Source organism: Hypanus sabinus, chromosome 24 (assembly GCF_030144855.1).
Source record: "Hypanus sabinus isolate sHypSab1 chromosome 24, sHypSab1.hap1, whole genome shotgun sequence".
Lineage (NCBI taxonomy): Eukaryota > Metazoa > Chordata > Chondrichthyes > Myliobatiformes > Dasyatidae > Hypanus > Hypanus sabinus.
In genome coordinates, this window is record NC_082729.1 from 7,467,436 (window position 1) to 7,492,207 (window position 24,772).

Consider the following 24,772-nt stretch of genomic DNA (forward strand, 5'->3'; position numbering starts at 1 on the left):
CAAAGCTCATTTCGGCTAGTTTGGTTGGAGCAGTTAAACATCAAAGCAAACTGTATGCCTTTAAACCCAATGGACTAAGCAAAACTGGTATCTATTTCACATTGGTTACTTCATTTGCTTTAAAATACTGTTTAATCCACTCCATATGTAATATCCAGTTATATATAATCAAAGATGTCTATCTTTCTGATGCGGCCAGCCATTTCTGCTCATTTTTTATGATTACTATCATCCTGTACTCACAATCTATGAACCCCTGAATTTGGTCAGCTTTCGGCCTTTTCTTAAATGTGAACATTTTCTCCTCCTGAAGAAGTACGTGTGATGCTGTTTCTTTTTTACTCGATCATTTCTCGCTGTGCTTTTTAAAAAAATCAAATGTACCGCTGCACTTCAACAAGTACGTAGTCAGCTTGGGTTCGTTACAATTTCCTCATCCCCACTGTTATGTTTTGTAACTCCAAAACATAAAAGCTAATTGAAAGGAAAACAAAGGAGCCAGGAATGCGGGCTTCTTTTTATACTTCAAGCTTTGTATGACATGGTAGCATCATGACATATGACATTCACGTATTGTTACATATAAACTGTGATGAATTATTGAAATGAACAGGGATGCTTAATCAAACAATATACTTACAATACAGGCGTCCCCCACTTTACGAATGTTTATTTTATGCCACTTCACTTTTACAAAAGACCTACATAAGTAACCTGTTTTTGCATTGCAAAGAGGATTTTTGCTTTTATGAAAATTTTTCCCATATAAATTAATGGTTCTTCGCTTTACACAATTTCAGCTTAAGAAAGGTTTCATAGAAACGCTCTACCTTTGTAAAAGGGGGGGGACACACCTGTATTAGTAATATATTAAACACACAACACCCAACACCCTCTAACTGAAAATGTTAACACTGGATCCCTTGTAAGTCTTTTTGTTCTCACTCTGGTTTTAGACTCCCTTACCCTGGGAAAAGGCCATCACCATTCACATTACCTGTGCCCCTCATGGTTTACAGATCTTGATAAGGTTGCCCCTGAGGCTCTGAAGATCCAGAGAAAACACTCAAGCCCTTCCAGTCCCAGTAACACCTTCATGAATCTTTCAGAGTCCATAAGACATAGGAGCAGTATTATGCCATTTGGTCCATCAGGTCTGCTTCGCCATTTCATCATGGCTGATCGATTTTTCCTCTCAGCCCCAGTCTCCTGCCTTGCCCCCAAATCTCTGCATGCCTTGACCTGGCAAGAATCTAACATCCTCTGCCTTAAATATACATAAAGACGGTGTCCACAGCTGTCTGTGGCAACAGATTCCACAGATTCACCACTCTCTGGCTAAGGAAATCCTTTCTCATCTCCATTCTAAAAGGACATTCTCTATTCTGAGTGTGCATCCTCTGGTCTTAGATTCCCCCACCATAGGAAACATCTTCTCTACATCCCCATCAAGGCCTTTCACCATTGATGGGTTTCAATGACGTCACTCTTCTAAATTCAAGTGATTACAAGTTCAGAGCCATCAAATGCTCTTCATATGACAAGCTGTTTAGTCCTAGAGTCATTTTCGTGAACCTCCTTTGAACCCTCTCCAGTTTCAGCACATTTTTTCTAACATAAGGGGCCCCAAACTGCTCATAATACTCACCAGTGAGACCTCATCAGTCCTTTGCAAAGTCTCAATATCAAACCCCTGGCTTTTATACTCTAGCCCTCTCAAAATAAATGCTATCATTGCATTTGCCTTCCTCACCACAGACTCAACCTGCAAGTTAACCTTTAGGGAATCCTACACAAGGACTCCCAAATCCCTTTGTACCTCAGATGTTCGTATCTTCTCTCCATTTAGAAAATAGTCAGCCCTTTCATTTCTTCTACCAAAGTGCAGAACCACACACTTCCCGACACTGTGTTCCATCTGCCACTTCTCTGTCCATTCTCCTAATCTGTCTATCCTTCTACAGCCTCTCTACTTCCTTAAACCTTCAATCCCATCATCCAAATTATTGACACGTAACGCAAATGGAATTGGCTCCAACACAGACCCCTGTGGAACATCTTTAGTCACCAACAGCCAGCCAGAAATGCCCCCTTTATTCCTACTCTTTGCCTCCTACCAGTTAGCCACTGCTTTATCCATGCAGAATCTTTCCTGTAATACCATGGGCTCATAGCTTATTAAGCAGTCTCATGTGTGGCACCTTGTTAAAGGTCTTCCGAAAATCCAAGTACACAACATTAACCGAATCTCCTTTGTCTGTCCTGCTTGTTATTTCTTCAAAGAATTCCAACTGATTTGTCAGGCAAGATTTTCCCTTGAGGAACCATGCTGACTACGGCCTATTTTACCACGTGCCTCTACGTACCCCCATGGGTTTCCTCTGAGCGTTCTGGTTTCCTGCCACATTCTGCAGATGTACAATTTAGGATCAGTAAGTTGTGGGCATTCGCTGTTGATGCAGGAAGCATGACAATATTTGTATGCCACATCCTCAGAATTTGTTAGTTGCTGACACAAGTGATTCATTTGTTTCAATGTACATGGCACAAAAAAAGTTCATCTTTATTTTAGCAACACACGCAAAGTGCTGGAGGAACTCAGCAGGCCAGGCAGCACCTATGGAAGAAAGTACAGTCGATATTTTGGGCCGACGTTCGGTCCTGCCGAAGGGTCTCGGCCCAAAACGTCGACTGCACTTTTTTCCCCCAAAGATGCTGCCTGGCCTGTTGAGATCCTCCAGCATTTTGTGTGTGTTGTTTGGATCTCCAGCACCTGCAGATGGTCTCTCGTTTAATCTTTATCTTTTTACGTTGGTGTCAGATTGTGTAGCAACACATACGGTCTGGCATCAGCAGACCCTCGGACAGCATTGGTCATTGATGCAAATGGCGCACTTCATATGTTTTGATGTGAATGTGATAAATAAGGCTTACCTTCCTCAATTTTAATCTTTATTACCACTTTCCGACGTCTGACAAGCAATGATCTCCCCGTCTTTTTTTTTTGCCTTTCTGAAGTGATTAAATTCTTTACTTACCTCCTGGTTATAATCCCATTTGCAGAAGCAGCTTCGTACAGAGTGATGCCTTTCTTCAGTGTCACCGACACCTGGCCTCCCTGCTCGTCTGCTATTGCTCCTGCATGTACAGCCGCCTTACACAGAACCGAGGTCTACGGAGCGGAAAGGAAGTCAGAACCTACAAATTACTCAAGAAAAAATTATCAGCATCTTTTGAATGAGGTTCCCTCTGCCCTGGAATCTTCAGTAGAAGCTTCCGCTGGTGGACTCCCGAATTGTTCTAAAGATTAGCTTTATTGGTCACGTGTACATCGAAACATGCAGTGAAAATGCATCACTTGTGCATTTTATTCTGTGTTGTGCGTTTTTTGTGGTAGCTAGTCACATGGGTAGGGTTTAGGGTGCTCATGTTTTGTCTTGGGAAGTTGTGGCAGTGTGTACTGTTGTGGCAGTGTGTACTATCTACAAGATACACTGTAACATCACACCAAAGTTCCTAAGGCAGCACCTCCCAGACCCAAGACCACTACCGTCTAGAAGGACGAGGAGAGCAGATGCCTGGGAACATCCCCTCCCCACTTGGAAATCCCCCTCCAAGCCACTCACCATCCTGACTTAGAAACACATCGCTGCTCCTTCAATGTAGCTGGGTCAAGATCATGGAATTCCCTCCCCAATGGCACCATGGGTGTACCCACACCTCAGGGGCTGCAGCAGTTCGAGAAGGCAGCTCATCACCACCTTCTCATGGGCAACTAGGGATGGGCAACTAAGCCAGCTGGCTTAGCTGGCGACTCCCACATCCCGTAAATGAATAAATTTAAAAAAAGAATTTTTAGAGCTGGGGACTGTCGGGCATCATATCTTTTGTTGACCACTTAACTTTGCTTAATTATATTTGAAATCACTTACTTCACTTAAGTACATTTAATATCATTGGTTTTAGTTTCAAAGCAAAGAATACAGAACATAGAACAGTACAGCACAGGAACCAGCCCTTTGGCCTACAATGTTGAGCTGAACCAGCTGGAAAGCAAATAAAAAAAAAACAAACATTAATCATCCTACATAATGTCTATATCTCTCCATCTTCCTCACATCCATGTGCCTATCTCAACGGCTCTTAAAAGCCTCTAATGTATTTGCCTCCACCATCATACCAGGCAGCACATTCCAGGCATCCATCACTCCGAGTAAAAACCTTACTCTTCGTAGCCCCTTTGAACCTACCCCTCTCACCTTCAATGCATGCCTTCTGGTATTAGACATATTAAAACCTATTAAACAGATACTCTCTCCACTCTATCTATGCCTCTCATAAATTTTATTAACCTCTATCAAATCTCCTCTCAGCCTCTGCCACTCCAGAGAAAACAACCCAAGTTTGTCCAGCCTCTCATGATAGTACATGCTCTTTAAGCCGGGCATTATCCTGGTAAACTTCTTCTGCGCCCTCTCTGAAGCCTCAACATCCTTCCTGTAGTGGGGCAACCAGTTTCATTTCAAGATTATATGTTTTGCTAGTTGCTAATAAAGGATTGAATACATCTCTTCAACTTTTTGGAAAATTATCATTGGATTGATCAGGGGGCACGCCATACGGGAAAACTCTCTGTGTGGTCACCAGCAGCGACACTGGCTTGTTTGCAGTGCCGCTACCGACACAGTGTGCAGATCGTACTGGGGGCAGCCCACAAGTATTGCGAACGTCGCATGCCCACAACTCACTAACCCGTGCGCCCTTGGAATTTGGGAGGAAACTGGAACACCCGGAGGAAAGCCACGGGATTATGGAGAGAAGCTCTTCACAGATATGGTTGGGAATTGAAACCCGATCGGCAATCGCTGGCGCTGTAAGGCGTATGTGCTAACCACTACGCTACCGTATTGCCCCATTCTGACAGAATTTTCAGCAATTAAAACCTTAAAAGTGCATCATACTTAATCTGTGTAACTTGATCAGATCCTTCCGCAATTCATCCCTAGTCTTGTTCACTAGTCCTTTGTAACATTCTTTATATATTTCTCATTTATAGTAGTTTTTGTGTCTGAAAACTGTACTGCTGCCTCAAAACAAAAGGCTTAACATCATATAAGTCAGTGATAATAAATCTTATTTTATGACATACCTGTGAATACATAGAGCACAGGTCCAATAAAAAACCTGTGGTTTTATTGCAAATGACATTACATGTCTTTTATTGTCAATAGACTTGACTTTGACTGGCCTATAATCCTGATTTATTAGAATCAGAATCAGGTTTATTATTGCGAACTTATATGATATAAAATGTGTTGTTTTGGGGCAGCAGTACAGTGCAAAGACAAAAAAATGCTATAAATCCTGAAAGAAACAGTGCAAGGGAAGTCTGAGATAGAGCTAATTAGTTCATAAACTTTCCAGAAATCTGATGGCAGAAGGGAAGAATCATCATCATTATGCACTTTGTCATATCCCATGACCACGATTGTTCTTGGCATTTTTTTTTCTACAGAAGTGGTTTGCCGTTGCCTTCTTCTGGGCAGTGTCTTTACAAGATGGGTGACCCCAGCCGTTATCAATACTCTTCAGAGATTGTCTGCCTGGTGTCAGTGGTCACATAACCAGGACTTGTGATGTGCACCGGCTGCTCATACAACCATTCACCACCTGCCCCCATGGCTTCACGTGACCCCGATCGGGGGCTAATTGGATGCTACACCTTGCCCAAGGGTGACCTACAGGCTAGCAGAGGGAAGGAGTCCCTGACATCTCCTTTGGTAGAGATGTATCTCTACTAAAGTTGGTCATTTAATGAGGTGTAGATAAATCTCCACACAGCAGGTTACGGATATTTCAAATTCTCTTCCCCAGAGTGCCACCAATTCACAGCCCCACCGTATATTCCAGGCTGGGATTGGCAGAGGAGACTTGGGGAATATGGAGTTCTGACAAATGTCGACAAGGTCGAGAGTCAGCCATGATCTAATGAAATGGCAAAAGGTGTCTACAACGTGGAAGCTACTTCCTTTCTTCCTTTCCTGCTGAATAAACATAAAAGTACAACCTCATCACCCAACACTCGCAGGCTGCTGGCTGGAACCCAGCTTTATCCCTTCTCCTGTAGAAACGGTTCCACCAGGCTTAGTAGCTAAGCCACACATGAAGGCCAGGAACTGGGCTTGGTTGTCAGAGGCTAATTGAGACACATGCCATTGGGAGCATTTAATAGGTAGTGGGAGTTCATCCCTATTACCACCCCTGGCCATAACAACCTTAGGAAGTTGTTTTCTATACACTTGTCACAAATACCCGTAGTCCCAATCAGATCTGCACCAAACACCTATGCAAGCAGCTCTGCATGGTGTTTAATTGTCCACATCTGTCAAATCTCTTAAACCAGCAGCGCAAAATCAGAAATTAAGACCAATTTAATTAAGCAGGAAATGGAACTTTGACTGCACCCAGATACACTAAGAAAACTTTCATGTTGCATTATAAACACAAGAGATTCTGCAGAAGCTGGAAATCCAAGGAACCACCCACAAAATGCTGGAAGAGCTCAGCAGGTCAGGCAGCATCTATGGAGAGGAATAAGCAGTGGACGCTTCAGCCTGAGACACTTCATCAGGAATGGAAAGGCAGGGCGGAGAAGCCAAACTAAGGTGGCAGGGGAAGGAGTAGAAGCTGGCAGGTAGGGGGAAGGTAGATGGGTGGGGGAGGGGGATGAATTGAGAAGCTGGGAGGGGATAGGTGGAAGAAGTCAAGGACTGAAGAAAAAGTAATGTGATAGGGGAGGAGATTGGGCCATGGAATGAAGGTATCTTTATATTTGATTTATACTTACATCACGATAGCCCTCCTGGTGGTTTCCCCAGACATCGCCGCTAACACCTTTACAGCCTGCTGGACAATATTTGCTGTAATGAAAACAAGAAATAGTGACCACAAGACATCAAATCAAAGCACAGTCTAGATCAATGTATCATTGTCAATAGTTCAAGTTTACTTGTCATTCATCTGTACCTGAATACCCATGAATATAGCCAGACAAGAGAACATAGTACCAACAGTCACACACAGCACAAACCCCATATAAGATATCAGCAAAATACAATTCCACAATCCCTTATCCGAAATCTTTGGGGCCAGTTGCATTTCGGAATTCAAAATTTTTCAGATTTCAGAATCCCTCCTTATTGGTTCTGGGACCCTCCTGCCCCCACTCCGCAGATACTAAAAAACACGTATGCTCAAGTCCCTTATTTAACCTGACTCAGTGCAGGTGGACTTTAGGACCCGACGGAGCTCCGGACCTATGCACATCCTCCTGTATGCTTTAAATAATCTCTAGATTACTTATAATACCTAATACAATGTAAATGCCATGTAAATAGTTGTTATACTGTATTGTTTAGGGAATAATGACAAGAATTTTTTTTTATTTCCAACAAAAACATTCAGTGTTATTGATAACGATAGATGCTTCCTTCTCTTTTTCTCATTGTTACCCATAGGGGTATCTGCAGTTCTTTTTGACATTTTCACAGTGAAATTAAACACAAAGTCAACAATGAACACAAAATATCAGTGAACAGCAAATGCACGTGTAACCAGTATGAGCGCCGAGCCACAACCGACGTCTGGTGGCCTCTGCTGGTGCCGCCATGTCACACCTGGGTGACGTCGGCTGTTGGCAAAAAAAAACTTAGGTTTTCGGAGATTTTTGGATTTCAGAATTTCGGATAAGGGATTGTGGACTTGTGCAGTCACAAAAAATTAGAGTCTGTGAATGTCGCGGAAATCTGCAAACATATGGTTTGTCTTCTGCTGAGTGAACACTAGGGGGCAACACTGACTCCAGCTTGGATGCTGCTCCACAGGCGGCAGACACTTCAGCTTGAGGCCCAGACCTGGCTACGACCGAGGCCACGCAGCTCCCCCACAGCCCGCCAATAAATCAACGAATCGGACTTGCAGCATCCCACATTAACGATGCCCAACAGGGTCTTGCGATCACAAGAAAGGCCACTCGTATGATCGCTCGCTGTCAGGCAGTCCACTGCCTTCATGCACCGACTTCTCTGTCGCCTCTCTGTCACACGCAACGGCACGATCCACACCGTCCAGCTCCCTCAGTTTCAGGAGGTCGTAGTATGGGTCTTCTGTCTCAAGAATACAAACCCGTACTTTTATCACAGGAATCAGCAACTTTCATCGCCTGTCAGCTACTCCAGTATTTTTATGATCTCATACAAATTTCAAGCCACATTCAAGTTATGACCTCATTTTAAGATTTGGAATTTCACACTGTCCCAGAAACCATGAGACCACAAGACATTGGAGCAGAATTAGGCCATTCGGCCCATCACGTCTGATCTGCCATTCGATTATTTTTCCTGCCAACCCCATTCCCCTGACTTCTCTCTGTTAACCTTTGACCCCCTTACTTGTCAAGAACCTGTCAACCTCCTGGGGTGGCAGGGGTGGGGATATGTCTCTACCAAAGGAGGAGTAAGATGCTCTCTCCCTCTGCTAGCCTGCAGGTCACTCTTGGACAAGGTGTAGCATCCGCTTTGCCCACCAATCAGGGTCACATGAAGCCATGGGAGCAGGTGGTGGATGGTCGTAAGAGAAGATCGTGCACATCACAAGTCCTGGTTATGCAACCACTGACCCCAGGCAGACAATCTCTGAAGGGTATTGGTAACGGCTGGGGTCACCCGTCTTGTAAAGACTCTGCCCAGAAGAAGGCAATGGCAAACCACTTCTGTAGAAAAGTTTGCCAAGAACAATCATGGTCATGGCAAAACCATGATCACCCACATTATACAACATGGCACATAATGATGATGTCATATGACACGGTACATGATGATGATGATCAAGCTCTGCTTTAGATATACCCAATGACATGTTCCCATAGCCGTCTGTAATGAATTCCACAAATTCACCACCTTTGGCTAAAGAAATTCCTTTCATTTCTGTTTTACAGGTTGTGTGTGTGTGTGTGTGTGTGTGTGTGTGTGTGTGTGTGTGTGTGTGTGTGTGTGTGTGTGTGTACGCGCCCATGTCAAACACACACAAAATATGATGGTCTAAGTGTAACTCACTGACTGTAATCACATTGGCTGATTTTGAGACATACAGCTTGTGACACCCTTGTCTGGTGGAACTGCTTCGAGATCTTCCGTCAATTTGACGCGTGCTGTGCCGATCTGCACCCCTGCACCCAGAGTGAGATCCACCTCACTCCAACAAAATTTCTCAGATTCCAGGACGTGCACGTTTCCATAGCGGGACTGACTACAGACTTTGCATGTCTGAATCAGGGCCGGTTTGCTGTCAGCAAGGACATCACTCACACATTCAAACTCAACCCAAGAACAGAAAACATATGTAGCCTGCCTCCCGAATACACCTGCCGGCTTCTAACTGTGAGGTTGTTGCAGTGTCTGATAGAAACATGACTGTTTAACCTCAGGTCACACTCTACCAGTAAGTTGAACCCTGCAGCTCTGTACACTCTAGTCTCCCGTGGAAATATCCACTCGGCTGATGATTCAGTTGTTATTTATGTCTGTCTGTCTATCTAGTTGGATAGTTGAAGATGGAGTGTGAAGCAGACCGCTTTGGCCCTTCGAGACACGCCACCCAGCACCCCACCGACTTACCCTAGCCTAATCACGGAACAGATTACAATGACCGATTAACCTACTAACCGGCAAGCCTTTGGTCAGTGGGAGGAAACCACAGCACCCGGAGGAAACCCGTGCACACACAGGAAGAATGTGCAAACTTCCTTACAGAGGACACCAGAAATGAATTCCAGATTCCAACACCCTGAGAGGTAATAGTGTTGTGCTAACCGCCACGTTACCCTGGCTTCGGACTGGGATAGATAGAACCTGGTAGATATTTTTCCTACTGTCGAGACGCAGGCTGTAAATTACGTGCTGCTCTACACAAAGCGTTGTTGCAGGAAAGCAGCGTCCACGATCAGAGATCCCTATAACCCAGATCATGCTCTCTTCTCGCTGCTGCCATCAGGTAGAGGGTACAGGAGCCTCAGGACTAATACCACCAGGTTCAAGAACAGTCACAACTCCTCAACCATCAGACTCTGGAATAGAAGGGGGATAACTACCACAAGATCTCCTGGCTGTTCTCTAACTAGTGATCATTTAGCTGAGGGCAGAACTGTCAACTAACTTCTCCCTTTGCCTGCTCGGATAAATGGCCTTTAAAAAGTTAACTCCGTTCCTCTTTATGTGGGCGCTGAGTGATTTTATGAGCATTTTCATGCATGCTAAAATCTCCTATGACTATCATAACATTGCCCTTTTAACATACATTTTCTATTTCCCATTGTAATCTGTAGTCCACATCCCAGCTACTGTCTGGGAGGCCTGAAAATAACTACCATCGGGTCCTTTTACCTTTGCAGTTTCTTAACTCAACCCACAAGGATTGAACATCTTCCGATCCTATGTCATACCTTTCTAATGACATGATGCCATTCTTCACCAGCAGAGTCACACCACCCCCTCTGCCTACCTTCCTATCCCTCTGGTACAATGTGTCACCTCGGACATTCAGCTCCCAACTACAACCATCTTTCAGCCACGATCTTGTGATGGCCACAACATCATACCTGACAATCCATAAAGTGCAACAAGATCATCCACATTATTTCCTGTACTCCATGCACTGAGATATAACACTTTGAATACTGTATTTGCTACCTTTTTTGATTCTGCATCCTTAATTCACTGATATCCACTGTGGCAGCTGCAATTTAGCCCTATCGTCTGCCTGCCCTTCCTGACATCTGACTCCATGCTATCTTTGCCTTTTTACCATCCATCCTATCCTGAGTCCCTTCACTCCGGTTCCCACTCCCTTGCCAGATTAGTTAAAACCCTCCCCAACAGCTCTAACAAACCAGCCTACTAGAATATTGGCCCCCGTTAGGTTCAGGTGCAACCCATTCCTTTTGTGTAGCTTATAGCTCCCCTGGAAGAGATCCCAATGATCTAAGAACCTGAAGCCCTGCCCCCTGCAGCCACTTCTCAGCCACTCATTTATCTCCCAGATCATCCTGTTCCTGCCCTCACTGGCGTGTGGCACCAGGCAGCAATCCAGAAATTACTACCCTGGAGGTTCCGCTTCTCAGCTTTCTGCCTAGCTCTCTAAATTCCCTCTTCAGGACCTCTTTCCTTCCGATGTCATTGGTACCAATATGTACCAAGACATCTGGCTCCTCTCCCACTCCCTCCAAAATGCTGTGGATGTGACTTGAGATATCCCTGACCCTGGCGCCTGGGAGGCAACATTTCATCATGTCCACAGGATCTCCTTCTTGTTCCTCTATTGAGAATTTAGCCGAAATCAGAACCATTAGCTAATTTCTCCCTTCCCCTGTTCGGAAGAATGGCCTTTAAAAAGTTAACTCCGTTCTTCTTTACACAGGTGCTGAATGGTTTGCCGAACATTTTCATCATTTTCCACTTAGATTTCCAGCATCTGCAGTGTTTGATTTTTATTTAATAAGTTCAAGACATGTCCTTGCACCCTTGTGCAATTATTTACACCTAGTACTTTATTTGTGAAATTTGACAGAACGGAGATAAATACTTTGGAATTTTGGATGGCTGGATTTTGTTTGCTTTCAGCACACGTGACCAGCTCAAACATTTCTGATGAAAGGTCACAAACACAAACCACTAAATAATGATTGGATTTTATGTATTGTGACTTTCGTACAACTGCGCAAAATTGGTGCTAGCAATTCCACAGCCCATTTGATGACCCCGCCCGCCCATGCAGTTTATTTTCTTTACTGGCTTCAAACCAGGTTTACTCAGCCTTGTTCAATAGCGACGTGAAAAATTATTAATTAGCTCGTGCACAGAACTGGTTTAAACCGGGACCACAATACACAAGCAGTTCTTTTCATTCAATGCTGGAGGAGATTGCAGTTGACTTAGGGAACTGATATAAATGGCAATATGTCGGAATACCATGGGACATAGAATCAGAATCAGGTTTAATATCACTGGCAATGTCATGCGGCAGCAGTACAATGCAATACATAATAGGAAAGACATGAATTACAGTAAGTATAGAGATATTAAATAGTTAAATTAAATAAGTAGTGCAAAAATAGAAATAAAAAAGTAGTGAGATAGTGTTCATGGGTTCAATGTCCTTTCAGAAATCAGATGGTAGAGGGGAAGAAGCTGTTCCTGAATCATTGAGTGTGTGTCTTCAGGCTCCTGTACCTCCTCCCTGGTGGTAGCAATGAGAAGAGGGCATGTCCTGGGTGTTGGGGGTCCTTAGTGATGGATATCACCTCTTTGAGGGAAGATGTCCTGGGTAGTATGGAGGCTAGTGCCCATGATGGATCTAAATTTACAACTCTCTTCAGCTTATTTTGATCCTGTGCAATACACTCCCCAGACCTTGATCTACAGACGGTGAAGCTGTAGACAGCTCCAAGTGGTTTTTGCAGGCATACCAAATCTCCTCAAACTCCTAATGAAATATAGCTTCTGTCGTGCCTTCTTTGTAGCCGCATTGATATGGAGGGTCCAGGTGAGAACTTATGAGATATTGAACATGAGGAGTGAATGAAAGGTCTCACTAACCCGGGTTGCTGGTAAAGTGTTGTGCTAACCACAACCCCACCGTGTTGCCTGTAACTGATGTTCTTATGAAAGATTCTTCGATCATGCTGCAGGGAAGAGAAACCTCCCTACCATACCTTCAGAAAGAGAATTCCATCATGGATCTTCTACACTTTCCTCAAAGCCATCCAAACTTCCTTACATTAGCAACCCCAATGCTGTTAATCAGAGCCTAATTATAATACTGTGGAATAATAATTAGAATAATCAGATATTGTTAATCTTCCCCTTCTGAACTGTCAATGAACCAGCCATTTAACTATTTTTCCCCTCTTTTTAACTACTTATTTAACTTAATTTTTTACAGATATTTATTATTAAAAATGAGAGGCATTGATCGTGTGGATAGTCAGAGGCTTTTTCCCAGGGCTGAAATGGCTAACACGAGAGGGCACAGTTTTAAGGTGCTTGGAAGTAGGTATACAGGAGATGTCAGGGGTAAGTTGTTTTACGCAGAAAGTGGTGAGTGTGTGGAACGGGCTGCCAGTGACGGTGGTGGAGGCAGATACGATGGGGTCTTTAAAGAGGCTCCTGATAGGTACATGGAGCTTAGAAAAATAGAGGGCTATGGGTAACACTAGGTGATTTCTAAAGTAAGTACATGTTTGGCACAGCATTGCAGACAGAAGGGCCCACACTGTGCAGTAGGTTTTCTATGTTTCTATGTTTTAAATTTAGAGTATTTTTTTTTTACATATTGCACTGTACCTCTGCCACGAAACAAGAAGTATCAAGAAGCTGCCTGACCTGCCGAGTTCCTCCAACGTTTTGTGTGTGTCACTTTGGATTTCCAGCATCTGCAGACCCTCGTGGTTAAAATTCCGCAACACACGTCAGTGATGATAAACCTGACTCCGAGTTGGATTCCAAGTTGCTCGAATGTCACCGGCACTTCGGCAGGGAGGCCAGAGAAAGAACAACTTGGCAGAGGGAGTATTCCTGAAAGAGGAATCCTGGCTGACTCACTTTCCTGTCACTAGACGTCATCCCCTGGAATCCCACAACAAGCCCCCTTCTTGACGGCTGCGTGTTAGCAACTGTACTGCTCCTCTCCAGGCACGCTTCCGTTCCGCTAAGTCAACATGTGATTCTGTTTTCACATCAGCACAAAACTGTGGGTCAAGCCTCAGTTTAACGCGAACTGCAAATAAGAACAAGGTCAGAGAGATTCCAACTTACGTGAAAGACTGCTGAGAATAATGGATTCCTTTATCCAAACAGGAAATCATATCTGCATAAAACACAGCATTAAAACGTTAGAGGTTTGAACTCGCTGATGCACACAGAACACTGCAACCTGACCCGCAATGGATAATCCACACAACATTATTCCGGCAACCGCCAAACTTCCGAATTTCAGTGCCATAATTGGTAATCGGTACAATATATTGAGCACGATCGATCAGTTCCAATAAAGCCATCAGTCTTTAACTTGTTCATTTGGTGGTACGGAAGACAAATGCAATGTTAGCATTCATTTTGAGAGGACCAGAATATAAAAACTAGGATGTGATATTAGTCTTATAAGGCATTGGTCCGACTGCACTTACAGTGTTATAAGCAGCTTTTGGGCCCCATATCTGAGAAAGGATGTGCTGGCATTGGAGAGGGGTCATGAGAATGTTCCCTGCAATGGAAAGGTTAACCTATGAGGAGCATTTGATGGCTCTGGGCCTGTACTCAAGTCAAATCACTTTTTAATTGTCATTTCGACCATAACTGCTGGTACAGTACACAGTAAAAACGAGACAACATTCTTCAGGACCATGGTGCTACATGAAACAATACAAAAACTACACTAAACTTTGTAAAAACAACACAGAAAGAACTACACTAGACTACAGACCTACCCAGGACTGCATAAAGTGCACAAAACAGTGCAGGCATTACAGTAAATAATGAACAGGACAATAGGGCAGTAAGGTGTCAGTCCAGGCTCTGGGTATTGAGGAGTCTGATGGCTTGGGGGAAGAAACTGTTACATAGTCTGGTCGTGAGAGCCTGAATACTTCAGTGCCTTTTCCCAGATGGCAGGAGGGAGAAGAGTTTGTATGAGGGGTGCGTGGGGTCCTTCATAATACTGTTTGCTTTGTGAATGCAGATTGTAGTATAAATGTCCGTAATGTCCGAAAGACCCCGATGATCTCAGCTGACCTCACTATCCGCTGCAGGGTCTTGCGATCCGAGACGGTGTAATTTCCGAACCAGGCAGTGATGCAGCTGTTCAGGATGATCTCAATACAACCCCTGTAGAATGTGATGAGGATGGGGGGTGGGAGATGGAGTTTCATCAGCCTTCACAGAAAGTAGAGGTGCTGCTGGGCTTTCTTTGCTAAGGAGCTGGTGTTGAGGGGCCAGGTGAGATACTCCGTCAGGTGAACACCAAGAAATTTGGTGCTCTTAACAATTTCTATGGAGGAGCCATCGATGTTCAGCTGAGAGTGGTCGTTCTGTGCCCTCCTGAAGTCAACAACCATCTCCTTTGTTTTGTTCACATTCAGAGACAGGTTGTTGGCTCTGCACCAGTCCGCTAGCCGCTGCACCTTCTCTCTGTAAGCTGACTCGTCGTTCTTGCTGATGAGACCCGTCGTACTCGCTGGGGTTTAGAAGAATAACGGGAGGTATCTCATTGAAACTTATCGAATATTAAAAGGAACATGGGACAATCCCGATGAAGAGTCTCGGCCCGAAACTTCGACTGTTTACTCTTTTCTGCAGATGCTGGCTGGCCCACTGCGTTCCTCCAGCACTTTGTGTGTGTTGCTTTGAAATAATGAAAGGCTTGGATAGAGTGGATGCAGAGAGGACGATCCCCATAGTGTGGGAGTCTGGATAGCAGAGGGCACAGCCACAGAATACAAGGATGTTCCTTTCGATCAGTTATGAAAGGAACGTCTTTCGCCTGGGGTTGGTGAATCTGTGGAATTCATCGCCACAGAAGGCTGTGGAAACCAAGTCCTTGGGTATATTTAAAGCAGAGGATGATAGGTTCTTGATTAGTAAGGATGTCAAAGGTTAAAGGGAGAAAAGGCAGGAGAATTGGGTTGAGAGGGAAAACAGATCAGCCATGATAGAATGGCGGAGAAGACTCGATGGTTCGAATGGCCTAATCCTGATCCTGTGTCTTATGGCTTTTCATAGTTTCATGTGCCTGTCTAAGAGTTTCTTAAATGTCCCTAATGTATCTGCTTCTAACACCATCCCTAGCAGGATATTCCATGCACCCACTGTTCTCTGTGTAAAAAAACTGCCTCTGACAAGCCCTCTAAACTTCCTCCAATCAGCTTAAATTTATGCCCCCTGGTGTTACCCATTTCTGCCCCGGAGAAAAGTCTCTGGATAGCTACTCAATCAATACCTCTTATCATCTTGTACACCTCTATCAAGTCACCTCTCACCTTCCTTCGTTCCAAAGAGAAAATCTCTAGCTCACTCAACCTATCCTCATGAGACACAATTTCTAATCCAGGCAGTACCCTGGTATGTCTTCTCTGCACCCTCTCTAGAGTTTCCACCTCTTTCCTTTAATGAAGTGACCAGAATACTCCCAGTGTGGCCTGACCAGGGTTTTATAGAGCTGCAACATTACCTCACGGCTCTGAATCTCCTAAGCAACGAAAGCCAATAAACCATGCTCCTTCTTAATCACCTGACATGGTAGTGTAGCGGTTAGCACAACGCTCTACAGTAAGGAGATGGTACATTCTCCCTATGACGTTGTGGGGTTTCCTCCAGGTGCTCTGGTTCCCCCCCCCCCCCCCCACCACAGTCCGAAGATGTACCGGTTAGAAGTTTAATTGGTCATTGTAAATTGTCCCATGATTAGGTTGGGGTTAAGTCAGGGGATTGCTGGGCAGCATGGGTCGAAGGGCCGGAAGGGTCAACTCCACGCAGTATCTCAATAAATAAATATCAATATTGATCTGTTTGATCAATTCCTATGAAGTTATCGGTCCTTTACTTGTCGGTGTGGACTAAAAATTGGATGTGCACCCTGAACATGCTTCACACCAGTTAGCTGGGAGAAAGGTGTCATTAGTTTTCTTTCAGCCAGTGAGTTTTTAAAGTTTTCACCCCAAGGAGCAGGTGGACGTCTGTAAAGGGGTGTAGCAGGAACGAGGGCCGAACAAATTTCGGGGCAGATCAGAGCAATTGCTGAACCTGGAAGAAAGTGGAATTGCAACAGGGAGCACATAAACACCCCAGCACAGAATCGGAATCAGAATCCTTGCGGGCGTAGGTGGCCGGGTGGAGATACGTCTCTACCAAAGGAGGTGTAAGGCCCTACACATCACCCTTGGGCAAGGTGTAGCACCTGCTTAGCCCCCCGATTAGGGTCACGTGAAGCCTTGGGAGCAGGTTGTATGAGCAGCTGGTGCAGATCACAAGACCTGGTTATGCGACCCTGAACGCCAGACAGGCAATCTCTGAAGAGTATTGACACAGACTGTCTTGTAAAGACACTGCCCAGAAAGTGGCAATGGCTAATCAGTTCCGTAGAAAAATTTGTCAAGAACAATCATGGTCATGGGTCAGTCCATGATTGCTTACATTATACAACACAACGCATAACGAGCAAATAAACTTGATACACAAGTCAAGATTTTCAATGTACATGTGACTAGTGTGTATACGAAAAAGGGTAAGCACTTTAAAATGGAGATTTGTGTTAACATCAGGAGCTGCCATAGATCAGAAAACACAGCAATGGTGGTGGTGGTGGGGCGTTGCTGTAATGGGACCTGATATCAACAGAGATTAGGATTACCTTGAGTTTACACAGAGTTGCATATAAAAGGGCTTGAGGCACAATATTTAGAATAATGCTCACCGGTTTAAGAACATCAAACTAATGTATAGCTCATATGATGGATGGAACCCACTGTTTTTTTTAATAATACTTTTATTAAGATTTGTACTTTTGAACAAACTTGTGTATTTTTCACCCTCACTGGCAGAAAGCAGTATAGCAGCTAAACTAACGGTTTATCACCTTTCTCATTTTACATTGGCTAAATATCAGCACATTACCGTGTGATGTAATTCTTTTAATTATGTAGTCTATTAGCTAATTTATCAGTATTGGAGGAATTTCTCATTTTATAAAAGTGATAGATTTTTCAGAAGTGCCATCTTTAATTTCTTTATTCCTTTGTCTTACACCCCTTAGCACCAATTTCCCTCTCAGCATCATTTCTCAGCTCTTTATTTAGTTTGCTTGGTATTTCTATGTTTGCGCTCTAAAATAAACTGAAATCTTGGAATTAAGACGGCTCATCATTCCTGACTCCCGGATCAGAAATTAAACAGGAATCCAGCATGACCAAATGAGTGCTTGGGAGACCAACGGGCAGATTTAGTGGCTGCAGGAATTTGTTTTATTTGTTTAAAGATACAGGCCTTCCCTGCCCCACGAGCCTGCGATGCCCAGTCACACACGAGACCAAATAACCGACTAACCAGTACATCTCTGGGACGCAGGAGGAAATCAGAGCACCATGCGGTCACGGGGAGAACGTACAAGCTTAGAGGCAGAATTGAACCGGGGTCATTGGTGCTGCGAAGTGTCACACTAGCCACTGTGCTACTGCCTTAAAATTCTGCCATGTGGGAATTCAGTTCCTAGCTGCCATTCTCGACTTGTGAACTATTTGGGTTACAAGGAGTTTGCAGCGATGGAACCCTGTCGTAACCCAGGGTGACTCAAAAACTGTAAACATATTACGCAAATACTAATTACACGAAGAACTCACAGAAAGAGGCACCAGCATGGGAGGGGGGGGAGGAAAGAGTTCAATGATGCAAAGTACAATAATGGTGGGTGGCTGATCATCTCCTGCTCAGCGTGAAGGGGAAGGCCACAGGGGCCTTGCATATAACTGGCGCCAGAAAGCCAGATGTTGCCTTCTAAAGCAAACAGATGTGAACATAAAGAAGAAAGACATTATTACATACTGCACTCCTACCAGGAAATGTAAAAGAATTCTTTCTTTAAAGCACATTAATGCTGGATTACATAGTATGTGTAGGTGCATAGGTGGGAGGAAGAAACCAGACTTGTTTTGCTGTTAATTCTGGTAAGTGGGGTGGGGGGGGGGGGGGTGCGTCTACAGCACAGGATTGAAAGAGGCTACAGAAAGTTGTGAAATTAGTTAGCTCCATCATGGGAACTAGCCTCCATAGTATCCAGGACATCTTCAAGGAGCGGTGCCTCAGAGAGGCTGTGTCCATTATTATGGACCCCCATCACCCAGGACATGCCCTGCTCTCATTGCTACCATCAGGGAGGAGGTACAGGAGCTTAAAAGCACACGCTCAATGATTCAGGAACAACTTCTTCCCTCTGCCATCTGACCCCTGAATGGACATTAACTCATGAGGGGAGAGAGGGACGGAGAGAGGGAGAGGGGGAGGGGGGAGAGGGAGAGGGGGGAGAGAGAGAGAGGGAGACACACACACATACACACACAGACTGTAATTGATCTACTTATATAGAGCTAGGGTGCCTAAGACTTTTGCACAGTCCTGTATTTGTTAACGTGGAGCGTGGAATGAGATTGTAAATCTGGTGGGAGCAAAGGAGATGGGACTGGTGAGGGTGGAGTGCTGTGGGAGGGGTGTGGATCAGGTGGCAGAGAAGGAGTGCCAAGGGTGGGGGTGGCATGAGTGCAGACACACCCAGCCCTGAGACACCAGGCAAAGGTCATTTGATTCCAAACAATTGGTTTATTAATCACTACAGAATGTCTTCCTGCTTCCCTCCCCTCTCCCTTCCCCTTTTCCCAACTATGATTCCTCTCTCCCTGCCCCCTTCCCACTCTCAGTCCACAATAGAGACCCAAATCAGAATCAGGTTCATCATCACTCACACATGACATGAAATTTGTTTCTTTTTGTGGCAGCAGTACAGTGCAATACATAAAATTACTACAGTATTTGTGTAAAAGTCTTAGGCACCCTAGCTATATATATGTGCCTAAGAGTTTTGCACAGTATTGTACATGCAACAAACTCACTCTCTGCTCCACGTTGACAAGCGCAGTACTGTGCAAAGTGCTCGGGTGCTCTAGCTACAGAATATATTGTATATGTGCCTACAACCTTTGCACTATACTGTACCTGTGCACATGATAAATAAACTCGAATTTTGAATTTGGAATAACTTCAGTAATGGTTTGCCCTGTCTTCTCCCATGTAAAAGCAGTTCAGCTCTGAAATAAAACACTTTCATTTCTATAGCAGCTGCCACATCTGCAGAGCACTTGCCAGCTTTAATGATGTAGCCCAGGAGGCCCCAGCAGGTGACTTGCGACATAGCAAGATCGCGCAAACAGCTCGGCGATAACGAGCAGGGAGTGGGTTTTCACAAAAGTGAGCAACTCTTCAGCATTGCACTTTGGGATCGTTCCTGCAAGCACGCAAAGAAAGTAACATGGTGGAATGTTAATCCCGAGGAACGACCCCGCCATGGACGGCCCCAAGCCCGGCTGTGGAAGGAGGGAATTGGGTATGGAGCCAGAAACCTCATCCTGTTAAAAAAAAGTGCTACAGAAACGGCAACAGGAGCCCCAAAGGCCTCCCTCCCTGGGACAGGAAGCATCTCTGAGGATGGGTTACACCGAGCAACAACTTGAGAGGCTGGGCCAGGACAGAGGACACTGGAGAGCTTTTGCCCAGTCAGGGCAATGGGAGCCCCAAGGGGGGCAATGCAGGATGAATTACGATGGCATGGCAGCGCAGTGGTTAGCACAGCGCTTTACTGCACAGGAACCTGGGTTCAATTCCCGTCGCTGCCTGTAAGGAGTTTGTACGTTCTCCCCGTGACTGAGTGGGTTTCCTCAGGGTGCTCTGGTTTCCTCCCACAGTCCAAATTAGGAGGTAAATTGGTGATTGTAAATCGGGGATTGGTAGGTGACATGGTTCAGAGGTCCGGAAGGGCCTATTCCACACTGTTTCTCAATAACTATGTCTGGGGTGGGTTCTGTCCTTGATTATGTTGGCTGATATCCCGAGGCAGCAAGATGTGCAGACAGGGTTTATGGTGGTGGGCAGCTGTTTTTGGTGATGTGTTGATCTGTGTCCACAACACTCTGCAGTTTCTCGCGGTCACGTGCCGAGCATCCACACCAAGCCGTGATGGATCGGGACAGGGTGCACCCGCAGTGCTTCGACGGAGATGGAGCTAAGCACCGTGAATCTCTGGGACCAGAAGCTGCGTATCCCCGTGCACTGGAGGGAGCAGCAGAGGCAGCAGACACATTGGTTGGTATCCTTCAAAATCAATCAGACACTGGATTGGAAGCGGACAAACACAGCACTGCTGCTGGTGAAGAGAGTACGAGTCACCAGGTAGCCTAACATCGCCCACTTTAAAATCTGAAATTGCTCTGTCTTGATGAAGGGTCTCAGCTCAAAAAGTTGACTGTTTATTTAATTATTATATTCTTTAATTTAGAGACGCAGCACAGAACATGTCCTTCTGGTCCAGCGTGCCGCAACCCCCAACAACCCAACTATTTAACGCGGGACAGTTTACAATGACCAACTAACCTATAGTCTTTGGACTGTGGGGGGAGGAAACCGGAGCACCCAGAGGAAACCCGCGTGGCCATGGGGAGAATGTCGAAATTCCTTACAGGCAGCAGCGAGAATTGAACTCCGAATGTCCCAAGCTGCAATAGCGTTGTGCTAACAGCTAACCGACCACAGCACCCATAGGTGCTGCCTGGCCCCGGAGAGAGAGAGGGAGAGGGGGAGGGGGAGGGGGAGGGGGAGGGGGAGGGGGAGGGGGAGGGGGAGAGGGAGGGGGAGAGGGAGAGGGAGGGGGAGAGGGAGAGGGAGAGGGAGAGGGAGAGGGAGAGGGAGAAGGGGGGAAAGAGAGAGAGAGAGGGAGGGGGGGTGGGAGTGTGTGTGTGTGTGTGTGTGTGTGTGTGTGTCTGTTATTAAACTGTCCTTCAGAGCAATAAGGTGGACTCTTGATCTACAATCTATCCTGTTACAATGACCCCTCCCACTGCGGCACGAGTGGTACCTCTCTCTGTCTCTCCCTCTCGTTAGTGAAAGAGAGGGCCTGTCGAGACGGCAGAGTGTTAGGATGAACAGCAGTTTTTGACGGTCTAAAGATCAAGGTCTCTGGGGACTTGGAGGGTGGTGGTGGGAGGTGCTGATGTTTTCTGGTCGAACGAGTGCGAGGAGGGGGGAGGGTTGGTGCTTTGTTGCTGCTTGAGCAAGGGTGGAGGGCTTTGGGGTTCTAACGCTTTTCTGTAATCCTTTAAGGTTTTTTCCCCTTCTGTTTTGTGGATGTCTGTGAAGCATAAGAACGTCAGGTTGTATACTGTATCCATTCTCTGAAATTAAAACAAACAGTTTATGATCTTGTGCCCTATTGTTTAATTGTGCTGCACTTTCTCTGTAACTGTAACACTTTATTCTGCATTCCGTTATTGTTTTATCTTTTTTCTACCTCAAGGTACCATGCAATGATTTGACCTGAATGAACAGCATGCAAGACGAGCTTTTCACGGTACCTCAGCACGTGTGGCAGTAATGAACCGATTTCAATTCACTTACCATGGGAACACAGCTGAGGAAGACCGCACTCTGGGGTGTTATGAACCTTCCTGTGGCTAAGGCAGATTGACGGGGGTGGAGGCTTGGGAACAGGTCTCCGCTCCACTCTCTGCACCACAGCTGGCTCAAAGCTTCCAGCAACATGATCCCTTAACATAAGGTATGGAACGGGATCCCTTGGGGCATCCAGCATGGAAGCAAACCAGCTGTCCGCTTTCCCTGCGCCAACCCCAGCGAATCTGAACTCTGACTTTCACCCGCCACTGTAAACAAGCTTGGCATTCATTTTCAAATCAATTGACTCAAATGTGAAGAGATTCCATTCAGCTGCCTCACAGAGCGCAGAAGAGATATTTTAAAAAGGCAATTTCTGGGAATGCGGAGTTATAAATATCACCCACATTCCAATTTAAGTTGTCAGCTGCCAGATGTGATTGTTTCTTCATCAAAATAGTTATCAAAGCCATGAGGCACAGGAACAAAACTAGGCCATTCAGCCCATCAAGTCTGCTCCATCATTTATTCTCCCTCTCAACCCCATTCTCCCCCTTTGCCCCACAATCCTTGACGCTCTTACTAATCAAGAATCTATCATCCCCAGCTTTCAGCACACCCATTGACAATGACAACTGCAGCCTGGTATGGAAACACCAATACCCTTGAATGAACAATCCTATAGAAACTAGTGGATACAGCCCACTCCATTATGGATAAAACCCCACCAACATGAAACACTGTCGCAGGAAAGCAGCATGCGTCATCAGAAATCCCCACCACCCAGGTCATGCTCTCTTCTCACGTCAGGAAGCAGTTATAGGAGCCTCAGGCCTCACATCACTAGATTCAGGAACAGGGGTCACGACCTGCCAACCATCAGACTCTCGAACCAAAGGGGATAACTTCACTCAGCTTCACTAACCCTATCATTGAAATGCTCCCGCAACCTATGGACTCACTTTCAAGGTCTGTTCATCTCATGTTCTCAACATTTATTACTTATTATTAATAATTCTTTCTTTTTGTATCTGCACAGTTGTGGTCTTTTGCACTCGGGTTGAACACCAAGTTGGTGCAGTCTTTCAATTATTCTCTTATTCTACGGATTTATTGAGCACGCCTCCAAGAAAATGAAATTCCGGGTTGTATATGGTGACATATATGTACTTTGATAATAAAATTACTTTGAAATTTGGCTTGGCCTCCACAGCCATTGTGGTAATGATAGACAGATTCACCACTGTCTGACTAAAGGAATTTATATTAGTCACAGAAATCATAGAAACATAGAAAATAGGTGCAGGAGTAGGCCATTCAGCCCTTCAAGCCTGCACCGCCATTCAGTATGATCATGGCTGATCATCCAACTCAGAACCCTGTACCTGCTTTCTCTCCATACCCCCTGATCCCTTTAGCCACAAGGGCCATATCTAACTTCCTCTTAAATATAGCCAATGAACCGGCCTCAACTGTTTCCTGTGGCAGAGAATTCCACAGATTCACCACTCTCTGTGTGAAGAAGTTTTTCCTCATCTCGGTCCTAAAAGGCTTCCCTTTATCCTTAAACCGTGACCCCTCGTTTTGGACTTCCCCAACATCGGAAACAATCTTCCTGCATCTAGCCTGTCCAATCCCTTTAGAATTTTATACTTTTCAATAAGATCCCCCCTCAATCTTCTAAATTCCAGTGAGTATAAGCCTAGTTGATCCAGTCTTTCTTCATATGGAAGTCCTGCCATATCCTCTGTTTATGCATAATGTTAGGACATACTCTGGACTTATAATATTAACTTCAGCAACTAACTTCAGGAACCAACCTTTAGACCTGAAAGTGGACTGTAGGTTACATTTACAATGCAGTTCTGGACTATACGTTCCTAGAACTGTGAACAGCAGTTAACTGGAAAACCAGACAATGCTAACTAATATTTATTTTGGGCGTCTGGAGTGTGGGAGTGAAGAAGGAGATGTGGAAGTTATATGTATTTCAAAGGAAGCATTGTAGATACATTATAAATATAAAATTGTCCTTTGATCTTTAGCATATAAAAGGTCATGTAATGCTAGGTCTTCTCCTCCAAAAGGGTCTCAATATGATGACCTTCACTTATTTTTGTAGAATAAACCACTTATGTATTTGCTAGCTTCAGCCTCTCTCTGGTGACTTTGTTCACATTACAGCACATACTATTAAGGATCCATTACTAAGGACTTCCACCATCCAGGACATGCCCTCTTCTCATTACTACCATCAGGGAGGAGGTACAGGAGCCTGAGGACACACATTCAGGAACAGCTTCTGAATGGCCCATGAACCCATGAACACTATCTCACTTTTTTGTTCTCTTTTTGCATGATTTATTACTTCAATATATTTCTTATTGTGGCTGATAATTACAATGTTCTCCTGCTAAGATACAACTCATTTAATGACATATGTCAATGTTGCTGTGTGTCCACAAGAAAATGAATCCCAGGGTTGTTTATAGAACAGAGTAATAACAGGTTCTTTGGCC

The 24,772-nt window shown here is 44.9% G+C and overlaps 1 protein-coding gene across 1 annotated transcript in view; it reads right to left on the reverse strand.

Annotated features, from left to right (window-relative positions):
• The window catches only part of si:dkey-34d22.1 (discoidin, CUB and LCCL domain-containing protein 1), a 149,925-nt gene that overhangs the window by 37,927 nt on the left and 87,226 nt on the right, over positions 1-24,772 (reverse strand). The window contains exons 4-6 of the mRNA XM_059949557.1: positions 13,869-13,920; positions 6,848-6,920; positions 3,039-3,172 (exon numbers count right to left, since the gene is read on the reverse strand). Coding sequence (XP_059805540.1) covers positions 3,039-3,172; positions 6,848-6,920; positions 13,869-13,920 — 259 coding nt within the window. The remainder of the gene's footprint in view (positions 1-3,038; positions 3,173-6,847; positions 6,921-13,868; positions 13,921-24,772) is intronic.